Source organism: Glycine max, chromosome 4 (assembly GCF_000004515.6).
Source record: "Glycine max cultivar Williams 82 chromosome 4, Glycine_max_v4.0, whole genome shotgun sequence".
NCBI lineage: Eukaryota > Viridiplantae > Streptophyta > Magnoliopsida > Fabales > Fabaceae > Glycine > Glycine max.
In genome coordinates, this window is record NC_016091.4 from 17178433 (window position 1) to 17192483 (window position 14051).

Genomic DNA, 14051 nt, shown 5'->3' on the forward strand with positions numbered 1-14051 from the left:
CTTCAACAAAAAAAATTGAGGATCTTTCACTTGGAAGACTTTGTTAATTTGTTCTGATGCAACCGGAGAATCACTTTGGCATTTGACCCTTCGCCCCCCACATCCTTTGCTAGCCTTAGGCCAGCTAGTACAACCTCATATTCGGCGTGGTTGTTGGTTGCCTTGAACTTGAAGCATAAGGATTGTGGCAAGGCTACGTTGTTTAACCCTTCTAATATGATCCCTGCTCCACTACCATGTCGGTTGGAGGAACCGCCTCCACCACTCATTTGGTGGTGGTGGGTGGAATTCATTCACAAAATCTATCAAGCTTTATGCCCTGATCATTCCCTTCGGCTCATATTGTATCTCATATTCTGACAACTCTAAGGACCATGCCATCATCCTACCGGTCAGTTTGGGTTTGTGCAAAACTCTAGCAAATGGACAATTAGTTTAGACAATAATCCTATGTCTTTGGAAATATTGTTGGAGGCGTCAAGCAACGTTGACCAATGTCAAAACAACTTGTTCCACCAACTTATACTGAGTCTCTGGGTCTTGTAGTACTTTGCTAATGAAGTAGATTGGTCTCATCTCATTGTCTAGTTCTTGGACAAGAATTGCACTTATAGCCTCTACAGATATCGAAAATGGTACACAATGAGTCTCTTACTAGTTTTTAGCTTTGTAAGTATCGAGGGATGGGGGGTTGTTGCTAGTGTCGCTTTTATTTGCTGAAAAGCATGCTCACATTCCTCACTCCAATCAAAGTGCTTTGTCTTTTTGAGTAGGTTCATCATCGACTTGGATACTTCAACAATTCTTGGCAAAAATTTGAACAAGGAGGCTATTCAGCTGGCCAATCTCTATGCTTTGTTTTGGTTCCTTGGAATTCTCATCTCCAAGATTGCTTAACACTTATCAGGGTTCACATGTATTCCCCTATAGGTTAGCATGAAGCCCAAAAACTTTCCCCCTTCTACGATGAAGACACAATTCTCTAGGTTTAGTCTCATTTTGTACTTTTGTAACTATCCAAATGCCTTTTCCAAATCCTTGATATGGGTCAGTAAGTCATTGGACTTTATTATCACATCATCCACATATACCTCTATATTTCTTCCTATCTGAGGCTCAAATACCTTGTCCATTAAGTATTGATATGTTGCCTCGACATTCTTTAACCCAAATGGCATTACCTTATAACAGTAATTTGTCAATTCAGTAATAAAGGTCATTTTGTTCTTGTCATTCGGACCATTCTAATTTGGTTATAGTCTGAGTAAGCATCTAGGAAGCTCAAAATCCTATGTCTTGATGTGCCATCAACTAAGCAATCAATATTGGGTAGAGGGCATGCATCCTTTGGACAGGCTCAGTTTAAGTTCGTGTAGTTGGTGCACATCCTCCACTTGCCACTTGATTTTTTGACCAAAACCACATTTGCAAGCCATGTAGTGTAATCTACTTCTTGGATAAACCATGCTGCAAGTAATTTGGACACTTCTTGCCGAATTGCTTAACACCTTTCTTCCCTTATTTTTCTTTTCCTTTGAGTTATAGGCTTTGCATCTCGACATATGAAGAGTTTGTGGCAATGGAATTTCATATCCATGGAGGGCATGTCAGGCATAGACCATGCAAAAAAAATCGGCATGTGACCGAATTATTTGTTGTAGGCATCTCTTGTCGTCATCTGAGAGTTGGTTGCTGAGTTAGTTAACCTGCCCCTCCTTATGACCAAGCTAAAACGTACTTGTTTCTTCTACCGATTATTTGGCCCGATAATCGCCATTTGTTCTAGGGTTAAGGTTTAGGCCATCTGTTTCTTATGAGCTACCTGCTAACATCTCAACATTGTTTATATCTTTGTATGACTTGCCTTTCGCCATATGGGTTAGTTGTAGTCTAGCCATGTAACACTCACTAGCCTTCTTTTGGTAGGCATGGACTATTATTATGGAATTAACTACTGATGGGAACTTCATAGCTAAATGGGGTGTAGATACTACGACGCTTAGAGTGTTCAAGGTTGGTCATTCGAGAAGTACGTCGTAGGAGGTACCCACTACATATTTGATCTTAATGGTCTTGTGTTCGAACCCTTCATGCCCAAATTTTGTGTTAAGTTCTATGCTTCCTATCATATTGACCCTTTCTCCAGTGAAGCCAAATAGAGGGTCCACATATGGTTAAAGCTTGGCTTCTAATATGTCGAGTTGCTTGAATGTGTTCCAAAACAAGATATCCGTTGAGCTCCCCTGATCAATAAGTGTCTTTTGGACCAGACAATTATTGATCTCCATGCTGATTACCATGGGGTCGTCCTAAATTGGATCTATTGCCTTGAAATCTGTTGTGGTGAAGGTGATGGGTGGCATTTGTGGAGCCTTATGTGGGGACACCATGTTAATGGAGCAAACAATTTGGAGATTCCTTTTTCTAGCCAAAGTTGTGTTCTCTTTTCTTTCTTGACTTGCCAATTTTTGATCCCCATTCTTATGGGAAAGGCTTATTAAATTATGGGCGATTTGTGCACTACATAGATAAATCGTTGAGGACAATGTGTGTAACACATGTCTCGGGTCACTCTACGCTCACTAATTCATTGCCATCCAGTAGCCATGGACAACACTTTCATCCTTACTAACCAAACCAATCTTATTGTTCATGTTCCTACCTTAAGAGTATGTCTGTAACATATTACAACATGTGTTGGCTAGCAAGCAATATTCCACATCCAATGCAAACAAAAGAAAATACAAATTACCGAAATTGAACCAAATGAAAAAGGAACTCGACAGAATGAGGGGATAAATTCAACATTATCAAGGAGGCAAGGAATGTAACATGCAATCGACTATTTCTTTTTCTTTTTCTTTTTCTGTTGTAATCAAGATTATTTACAACATGCTAAATTTATGATACAAAAGAATGAAGATACAACAAACCTCTACAGTGATAACAAAACCTCTATCCTTCGGATAGCAACCAATGAAATCCGGTAATAAAGAGAAATACTCTCAATAGCCAAAAGAATATACAACTTTACAAAAGAAAAAAAGGGAGAAGATCACTTCTCTTATCTTGATGCATTATCTTAGATAGGAAGCATTTCTATGTGTCCACTTTCAACAACTCTCTCATACCCAATCTTCTCAGCTTCTCTACAAATTTGAATATCATTAGGAAAATAATATTGATAAACAAATCTTACAACCAAACGTGGAAGCAATGCTGCCACTATGATTCCAAGCAACAATAACCAGAACAATCCAGTTCCTGCAGCATCAAAGAAGGCCCTGCAAAGTTAAGGAGATGTAAAGGTTAGTCTTTATACACAAAAGCATAAGCAATGTAGGATTGCAAAGGTTTTCAATGCACACAATGGCAACAGAGAATATCTTATGAATTGACATGGTTTTCTCCATGATTAACCATACAACAACAACAAACAAGCCTTATCCCACTGGTTGTGGTTGGTTGCATGGATCAAACTATGTCATTTAAAACCAAATATGAATCATTTAGATCAAGATTTTTTAATGGTTTCTCATAAATTTTTCTTTAGTCTTGTTCTACTTCTGAGATTTAAAAGTAAAACAAGTTACATATTTAGTCAGGAACACAAATACAAAAATCTGTTGAGTGTAAACGATTCAGAAGTATGAATTATTGTTTTCACTCAGAGGACTAATAATTCCAAAGCAAGATGTATCTTATTAGGGATGCTAGTGGTAAATATGTGTATACTCCTTTGGAAGTTATGCAAGAAAATCTAGCATGCACAACAATAATCAATAATATATTCAACAAAAATTGTAGATCTAGCATAATAGTTGCATCTAAAGTGTCTCAAACAGAAAATATGGATGACCTTTCCATGAATGCTAGACATTAGATTTATGGTATAAAAATTAAAATAAAATAAAGAAAAAGAATGGGGGAAAAGGATATTGCATACCAGTAGCCAGGAAGATTGGGGATAGCATCAATGATCATGACACTAATGAAAGTTGCAACTATAGACCCCCAAATGACAGCATGGGTCACCCAATACCACCTAATGACATCCATGGCCAAGTGTAAATTAACCAAAATAACAACTCCTAAAGTCCAAAGGTCTCCAATGCTTGCCACATCAACTGTGCTACTCCAATATGCAAAGAGGGGTGCCCAGAAGATAACCATGCTTTGCCACAAAGTATCTAACATTGTTAACAAAAATAATTTCTTGTTGTAGGCCACATGTCTCTGTCCTGCCCCATAAAGTTGAGGGTACTTTAGGAGAGTCCTTTTACCAACATCCTTGTCGAGAATACCAACAATTATAGTTGGCAATGAACTGTAGATTATTGAGTATAACGTGGAGCTCCATTCATTTATAGCAGTTGTCAAAGTGAAGGCAGTGTAGAGCACATACCTAGAAAACACATACACATAACAGATTACTAACGTTTTAAAATCTTAAGAAATACATCTAACAGAAAAAAAAAGAGAAAAATACCATTATTATCATACTTTAGGAGAAAATTGAACAAGTCAAAAGCCACCAAAAAAGAACCATAAAAGTCATTTTTTTTAAAATCACAGGGTTGGTTGAATGAAATACAGGCTTCGAAGAACATCACCCAATAACAAAAACTTTTGAAGGTGAAGTTTGTGGTATAATTTGAAGTTGTATGATAAAAGCAGCTACACACACATACATTTGTTGGATTATAACTTACCAAAATAGGACAAGAACAAGGACAGCATTTCTGTAAAAATTGTATAGTATCATATAACCGAGCCGTTGGTAATTCCAGTGACCATGTATCAATAAAAGAGGAACTAAAAACCTAAACTGCCCCATTGCAAAATCAGATGCCATTACAGCTTGCCGACCCTCTTGTCCACTGATGCCAACTCCAACATCAGCCATTTGGATCATTGAGACATCATTAGCACCTGTAATGTAACACATGCATAATGAAATTTATTACACCACAGAACATAAATCAGACCAGCCAAAAACTACTCAATATTTTCCAATGCTATCAAACTTTTGAAGGGGAACCACAAGGTCTAACAGATCAATTACCATCTCCAATAGCTAGTGTCAAGTCAGATGTCCTATTCTTCACAAGGGCAACAATCCCTGCCTTTTGCAGCGGAGCAACTCGGCAACATAGAACAACAGAACATCTACTTGCAAGTTGAAATAGCTGAATCAACAGAAGTAGCCAAAATCAGCAAGGAATAAAGTACATTGTAAACACCATCCTAGATTTAATGGGACTAAACTAACCTGTTCTTCAAGTTCACTGTCAAGAATATGCACAAGGCTGGTACCATCGATAATCAAGGCTACTGGAGTTGCATGTGAACTTCCTCCAGCATTGTTTGCAACATCGGATGTGGACATGAGCTTTTTAGACATGACAAGGGCATCTTGTAAACTTTTTCTGCATGATTCTCTGTTCTTGCTATTGATTATAATCTGAGTCATGTTGCTTGTTAGGAGCTTTGAGGAGTAGCCAATGGATATGGCAGTTTCTTGTTTGTCCCCAGTCAGAACCCATACTTTAATGCCTGCAATCCTTAGAGACTCAATGGATTCAGGCACACATTGTTGCAGCTTATCTTCAATGGCAGATGCTCCCAATATGGTGAGATTGTTTTCTACAATGCTCGAAACCTTGTGAAGCATCACAGCCCTGCCAAACACAGCAGTGCTTGCTGCCTCAAAGGATCCATGCCATTGCTCAAATTCTGAAGCATTCAAGTCTCTCATGCCAATAACAAGTGTCCTCAAACCCATAGAAGAGTAAGAGTGAAGATGTGCTTCAGTGGCTCTTACTAAGTCCATTTTAAATGACTTGTCTATCACATTAAGCATGGATGTGTCTGCTCCTTTGACAAAAACTTTCACAGAATTGTCAGGGTACCCCAATATAACTGACATTCTCTTCCTGTCACTGTCAAATTCATGTAAACCCAAGACATTGAACCTGCAATGCTCATAATGGGATGATTCATTAGAAAAAAGACTAATCACCATTGTACCACTTTAAAGAGAGTTTCATCTCATGATTATTATTTAACCATCAAGATAATCAAACTTACTATGTGCACTCCTAGATCATAACTACAGAGTCAGAGAAGAAAGACAAAATTGCATACAGCATATTCTAGAATCAAGACTTACTTCACCACTACTAGTTATCATAAAGGTTATTAATAAAATAGACATGAAAATCCAACAAAAATATCCATACATGATTTCCTTTCTGCTTAAACAACACTAATGTTAAACTATTAACTACAAAGTGTTTCATCATTTTCATTGTAAAAAGTATGAATTTAGTTTGTCAGTAACCATTTGTGGAGAAAGAAAAAGAAAAGAAGTATTAAAAACAAAATTCAACTTACTTTTGTCTTTGTCCATGAATATCAATGACTATATGGCCAGAGGTTCTTTCTGTGAGCATAAAACCATAGGCGGCGGCAGCATAAGCTAATGCTTGTTCATCTGGAGATTCTCCTTGGTAATCTATCAGCTTGACATCAGGGTCTGGTGTGTCAACAACAAGAGGCACAATAGTGTTGCAGGTTGCCATTGCTAGAAAGAAATCATGAATCCGTTTTCCCTCCACATTTTGAAGTCCACTTCTTGATAGCTGCAAAAGCTCTGGATTGACTTTCACCTTCATTTTTGGTCTGAAGACCTTTCCATCCACTGAGCACATAATGACACAAAAGAAGCATATTATATTATTTCACTAATAAACAAAATTAGGATGCATTAAAGAAAAAACTAAGAAAAGTGTGTATTAGAATAAATCTCACCTTTCACAGAATGTTCAACTACCTCATCCCTCTCCATGCTGTTGTTCTCTTTAGAACTGTAATCAACCCCCCAGATGCTTGCACATTGAAACTCCATCTTGTTCTGAGTGAGAGTGCCGGTTTTGTCTGAGAAAACATACTTAATCTGCCCCAAATCTTCATTAATGTTCAAAGCCCTGCACTGAAACCTTGACTTTGTTGCCTCATCATACATTCTCTTGTCTTGGAACATAAAGTAGGCTTGACCAACCCTCACAAGCTCCATGGAAATGTACAAGGAAATGGGAATCATCACTTGGAACACTATAACTGACATGAGAAATGTGAAGAAAATTTCCAACCCCCATCCATAGTACTCATAGCTATCCACATCCCCTTCTGAAAAGTCAAGTTTCCTATAATAAGGCAACAGATTCAACTCATCCTTGTGGCGCTTCAGCCACACCGCAACACAAACTGAGGTGACTGTACACAATGCCACAAGGAAGAAAGAGAGCCAAATGATCTCAGAATTCATGCATGTCTCCAACCGGCTCCTCTTAGAAGGAGCTCCTGAGTTATTCAGCATAGCCTTGGTCTCACTCCCACAATACACAGCAACACCAATAGCCCAACTAGTATTCTTGAGTTCACATCCTCTAAGCACAATATTAGAGGACCCAAGAGACAACTTCTTGCCATCAACTTCCATGTTAGCAAGAAATCCATAAATGTTCCTATTGGGTTTCTCACACTTAATCACCCCACCAAACCCCTCCTTACCATGTGTCTCTTGCTTTGCATACCTTGTCTTCAAATTGGACTCACCATCAAGATTAATAGTCTGCACATATGCAACTCCAGTTGGATCACTAGTTGAGAGCAACACAGTATCACAAGGGATAGTCTCATTTGCCTTGATCTTTATCACCTCACCAACTCTAACATCCCTCCATTTTTTCTCCACAAAGCTTCTTCCTCCATCAACCATAACTGATGCTAACCTATTGTTCTCAACTTTATCATTCTGGTGCCTTCTCCAATCCTCATACACATCCTTCACAGCTGTGACAAACAGCACAAAGGCCAGTGGCAAGATGGAAACAGTTCTTCCAAACACTGCAAGCTGAGGAAGTTGGTTGAGAATTGCAATTATGAGGAAGTACACGTAAGCAACCCTGTGGAATTGTTCAAAGAGGTTCCTTGGAATGAAAGTGAGGAGGGAGTATTTGCTTGTGCGGATTGAGTTCGCTGCAAACTCAAAAGCCTCGTTTGTTTTGAAAGGTTCGTTTATGTACACTAACCTTGCATCCTCATCTCTGAGCTCCCTTTGTGACATGCTGAGTCCTTCAGAATCTGCACCACCCTTTGAGCCATACCTCACAGGTTTGGATTTAATGGACCCTGAACTGCTCAAACTCACTTCATGGATAGAGTTGTTGCTCCTGCTCCCAGAACTTCTGCGTGATGATGATGAGTTGTTGAGAGTGTTCTCAAAAGGGTTGAAGGCGTTATTGCTGGAACTTGACTTTGATTTTGGAAGCTCAGGATCAATAGAGGTGCTAGAAGTTGTTGTTGGAGATGGTACTGTCATTAGAAGTGGCCTATTAGAACCCATGATTCATATATAAACTAGTGACAGTGGAAACATGTGAAGGCTTGAAGAAACAAAAACTACAACTTTGTAAAAAAAAATTAAGGAAGTAACTAACTAAACTAAATATTGTGGCTGTGCAACAAATATATGTATATGTAGCAGTTTAATAATTATGAACACTTTGAGAAGGGTAGCTGAAAAGAAGAAAAAAAGGGTATATAAGAAGAGTTGTTAGATTAATTTTTGAAGAAGAATAGCGTGTTGGGGAGGGAGAGGTTTAAGGTCAAAGACGTTGTAGAGGGAAGAAGAAGAAGGGTATGATGAGTCTATGAAAGGGAATTGCAAGGAAGAAGATTTGTGATGAATAAGTCGTAATGGGTGGCGACAGCATGTGTATCTAGAAACACAGTAAAATTAATAATATACTTTATACTATATTTAGTCTAAAGTTAATTAAGAATAATGATTCGTGTTATTTTAAAATAATAGATATTGAAAATAAAAGTATTTTAAAGTGGGAGAGAAAAAGTTGAAGATAATAAACTGCTTCTGTGGTGTCTTTGACTTGTACTAATCTATTGTGTTAATCTGTGGAATTGGGAGGAAAACTCTTTCTCTTGAGAGAAGAACGGTGATGTTCAAGTCTTCTAGAAAGTCAGCTAAGAGGGTTTATTGTTCATTGTTGGGGTGTCAGATTTGACTGGGAAGAGCTTTGAGAAATGGAATTATAATCATTTGACTTAAGATTTTGTAGTATTTAGGTGGAATTGTATCCGTATGGAATTACAATCATGTTAAATAATTAATCGTATGCTTATATGAAAAATTAATGATTATATATTGTGATAAAAAGAATTATATGATCAATTAATTTAGAATTACTGTTTTGTGATTTTTAAAACAATTATTATATAAGTCAATAAATTTATTACACATAATATTTTATAATTAAATATATACTCAACTTATTTTTTCTATAAAACAAATCAAGTATAAAAAACATAATTAAGAGTAGAATGTTTTGCACAAATTTAGAGAGGCGAGAAATTTTTTAAAGTTTAATCTACAGGACATACTTAAATTAAGTTAATAATAAAATTCATTTTATTATTCATTAATAGGGCATATAATTAATATTTGTAAAAAAAAAATTATTGGCAGCAGCTTCTTTGCCAATTTAGGTTCGTTAGTTACTTTTAGTAATTTGGATATTCAAATTACAAATTGTTTAGAATTTAAATGTTATTTGTTGACGTGTAAAATGATTTTATATTTTTATTTAATTATAACTCATTATTAATATAATTTTTAATATGATTATTGTAAAAAATAATAAATTTATCTTTCATATGATTAAATGACAATTTAAGTACTATCAATGCATAATTTTTTTTCTCAATTGTTTATATACCTTCACTAATTATGGTTAGAGAAACGACAACAGCAAGGCTGCTCTAACCGGCAGTCCCTTTCTTAAATCTGGATTTGCTGTTGTCAACAAATATCGTAGTGGGTGCAGTTATAGAATGCGTTATTTGATGTTCATTCGATGACTCATATTGAATTGCGTTTAATATATATAAATGTAAAATATCATTATCAGCCCTTTGTATTCGACTGCATTAACTGTGTGATTTTTGGATTACAGTAAATTTAAATTGGATGGTTCGGGCTTAAACATCAAATTGATTCTTCTAAGTTAATAATTTTTTATTATTGGTTTCTATAAGTTTATTTATTAAAATTTTAATTCTTTGTTGTTTTACTAATTTTGGTCATTATCGTTTACTTCCATTAAAAATTAGTTTATGTGCCAAATGGAGGGTAATGTGGCACTATCACATTAACCAACTAGTGTTATGTCAATAGTTTCACATAAACAGTGCAAAAACTAAAAATGAAAAAAAAAATTACAAGGCATTAAAATAATTTTTTTTTTACTAAAACGAAATTTAAAAAAAATAACTTACAGAAATTAAAAATGATCGACCACCACTAGTATGCAATGACCACCACTAGTATGCGTAAGAGGAATAGGTCCTGTATGATGAGAAACAAAAACAAACCGTTAGACATGATGCTTTTTTGAGATTATTATGGGACTGTTTACACGGGATCAAATTTAAAAAGTATTTTTTTCTTTCTTTCTTTTTTTCCTTTTCTTCTCTAAGACACCGCACCTCCCCAACCATGGTCACTACCTTTGCCGTGCTCTCTGGCTACTGTGCAGCCGCGAGTATCCCGTTCATCATCTTCCTCCCCGCGAACAAGATCTCCACCGCGACATCTCGTTTTGATTTATTAGGGGATTTTGACTTTGATTCTAACATGCAACCAATAAACCAATAACCCAAGAAATTGGAGGTACACTTACGAGAATGAGAGCCACCATGTTCATCCACATCGGTAAGCATGAAGTAGACAGTTTGCCACCACAATCGCATCAATAACTCCTACATCGTCAGGGATATGTCGAGCCACTTTGCAACTGTGCCAGTTTCCCTTCCCTCAAAACCCCAAAATTTTCCCCGCACTTGAACCTATGAATTAAATGTTGAAATTCCAGGGGTCCTTATAAAATATCAATATATCCACCAGGAACACATTACGTTAGATTATCAAAAAGAGTTTTAGAAATACCTGAATTCATAATCATTGATCAAACAAACATAGCAGAATCTGAATCCGTAGGTGATTTCTGATTTATGTACTCTTCTTAAGATCTTTTATGGAACGGATAACCGACTAACGGTGTAACCAGTGGCTTCATGGTTCTTCCTCAACCGAAACCTCTTTATTCCTTAATAGGACCTTCGTAACCCTTTAAATGGGGGAGAAGAGAAACTATATGTGACGGTTCGATATATTGGGGACCATAGTCTTCTTATAGTGTGTTAACTTAATAGGGTTCTCACTATCCCTTAATGGGCGCCTACGAGTGACATCTGCTCATTTAAGTCCATATCATCTGATTTAGTTTTCTAATGGACTCACTTAATTTAATCACATAAAATAAATTTCACTAATGATAAATAGCTAATATAATTGTTTTATAATATTAGCCCACATTAATTATTAGAATAGAAAATTCCAACAATCTCCCACTTAGCCTACATATTGTAACAATTATATTAAAAAATTTTAAGCGCGCATCAGTATGCTATTTACCTTTACCTTAACAACCTAGTTCATCTCATGTATCAATAATAGAATCATTGTGACTTTCGTCACTACAATAAATGTAACTATACCCCAATGACCACCATGCCAGTACACTCAATGACATAGGTCAATATGGATAAGCAGCATAGAAATTATATGCACTGTGATCTTAGTCATCCATATTTCCAACTGGTCCAAACTTTATTCTTTATAGAAATCTATCCAAATACAACATAAATATTGCAAACAAAACAAACTAATAATGAAATGATGAACTTCAACTTTATTTCTGCAGAAAATCCAAACAACAAAATGTTTGTAAATTATAAAATATAAAACATAAGTAAGACTCCCACTAAACTAAAGTATATCATGAATTACACCCATATGAGCAGTGTGCTCGTGAAAAACTTTAAGTGTCATACCTTTAGTAAGTGGATCAGCTAGCATGCAATGAGTTCCTATATGTTCTATACAAATTTGTATTTTTTGAATTCTTTATTTAACAACCAAATACTTTATGTCAACAAACTTTTACTTGGTTGAATCCTTAATAATTGTAACATCCCAATTTTCGTCAACTAGATTAAAAAGGATTGTTATTTATAAATAAATAGAGTTTTTAAAAAAATGATGATGAGATTTTATAAATAAATAAATAAAGAGATATAATTATTAATTAAAATAATGATTTGAGAGAAAATAAAAAAGATATTTTATTTATTTGTTTGATAGAGAATAAAATAAAGTTTGTTTTTAGTTGTCACACTGATATTGCCTCTTCTTTCCCTCATTTTCGTTTTCTTTCTTCTTCTCTCTAAAACCCTTTCTTTTTCTCGCAGCCCACAAAACCTGTCTCAGAAAAACGATGATCTCGGACTCATTCACCGTTGGATCGTCATGAAATTTGAGTATCGCGTTCGAAACCCAATTTCGAGCATTCTCACCGTTGGGAATTGCAAAAACATGTCAGAGCTAAGAGAAATACCCTTCGCACCGTAGCCTTCTCTTTTCCCGCAGAAATCCAGAATGGTCTCAATAAAATTACGATCCTTGTTTCGTTAACCGTTAGATTTTCATGAAATTTGGATATGTTGTTCTAAATTCAATTGTGCACACTTTCAACTTTGGGATTTTCGAGATAATATATGTGGAGGGAGAAAAAGGAATCGCATGAAGACAGTACAAGTGGTGGCTTCAATCTCTTCTCCGTCTCTCTGACGTTCGAGAATTCTATCGGAGCAGTCGGAGGAAAAACTGGAGGAATCCCAGGGAACCGCTAGAGATGCCTCTATTGTTGTCAGAAGACACGTGAGTCCGCTTAGAGGTAAGAGATGAGTTATTCACAATTGGGGGTTAGTGAGAACATGTCTAGGGATCCTTAGAGAACTAAATTTGGGTTTATTTTGGGATGTTTATTGAATTATAATTTTTCTTTATGATTATGAATACAATATTATTGTGTTCTATGTACCAATTGATGTCCTGATGAGAATTGATTGATAAACTTGAGTGCTCTTGATGTCTTTGTGTTTAACCCATGATTTTGATTAATTGATTTTGATACAATTGTGAGAAACTATTTTAGAGGTTTTACATCCCATGTTGTGATAAAATCTTTTGTATAAATTGTTGTGTTGAGGTTATGAAATGATATTCAAACTATGAGTATGTGATAAATTGAACATGTGACGGATGATGAAATACATGTGTATTGAGATGAGATGTGTGTATTGAGTTGTGAACTATGAACTATGCAATCACACAATTGTAAGACCCTTTAAGGGCGACGAGTATTGTGATGGGATCCACTATGGGAACCCGACGAGTTAAAATGATTTTGAAAACAATTGAGTAAATATGTGTATTGCATAGTTCATAGGTAAAGTGTATGTGATTCATGAGGTGTGATAACATGTTAAATTGAGATTATACCATTGTGATTGGGATTAAGTGTATGTCATAAATTGAGTATGTATATGATTGAGATATATATGTGCATTAAGGTGTTGTGTGCATTGAGTTGTGAACTATGAATTGTACAATCACACGATCATAAGTCCATTCAAGGGCGACGAGTTAATGCCAAGTCCCTTTTAGGGCGACGAGTTGATGCTAAGTCCCTTTTTGGGCGACGAGTTAATGTTAAGTCCCTTTAAGGGCGACGAGTAAATGATAAGACCCTTAAAGGGCGACGAGTTAAAATTATTTTGAGAACAATTGAGGAGTCGTGTGTTTTGTACAGTTCATAGATAGAGTCTGTGTGCTAAAATATTTTCTGGGTTGGACCTGAATCAGGAGGGAGAGGCCCTGACGGATTCTTCGGAGTGTAGGCCTTGGGGGTCACACGGTTTGAGTGCTCCTTTAAGCCTATGTTGATCCCATATGGTTGGAGCATTCTCGCAAAACACTGTGACCCTGACTGGTCTCCCTGTGATATTACCTAGTGAGAGTGACTTGACTTACTATTGTGTGGTTTGTCTTGTCATGTACTCCTAGG

At 36.1% G+C, this 14051-nt stretch overlaps 1 protein-coding gene across 1 annotated transcript; it reads right to left on the reverse strand.

Annotated features, from left to right (window-relative positions):
• Positions 1-2788: 2788 nt before the first annotated feature.
• Positions 2789-8723, reverse strand: LOC100813982 (phospholipid-transporting ATPase 1). Its single transcript, XM_003523884.5, has 7 exons — positions 6814-8723; positions 6397-6703; positions 5273-5975; positions 5066-5189; positions 4713-4932; positions 3947-4405; positions 2789-3284 (listed from the first exon to the last, which is right to left on the reverse strand). Exons 1-7 carry the CDS (start codon positions 8408-8410, stop codon positions 3083-3085), a joined length of 3612 nt encoding a protein of 1203 aa, XP_003523932.1. The 5' UTR covers positions 8411-8723; the 3' UTR covers positions 2789-3082.
• Positions 8724-14051: the final 5328 nt, after the last annotated feature.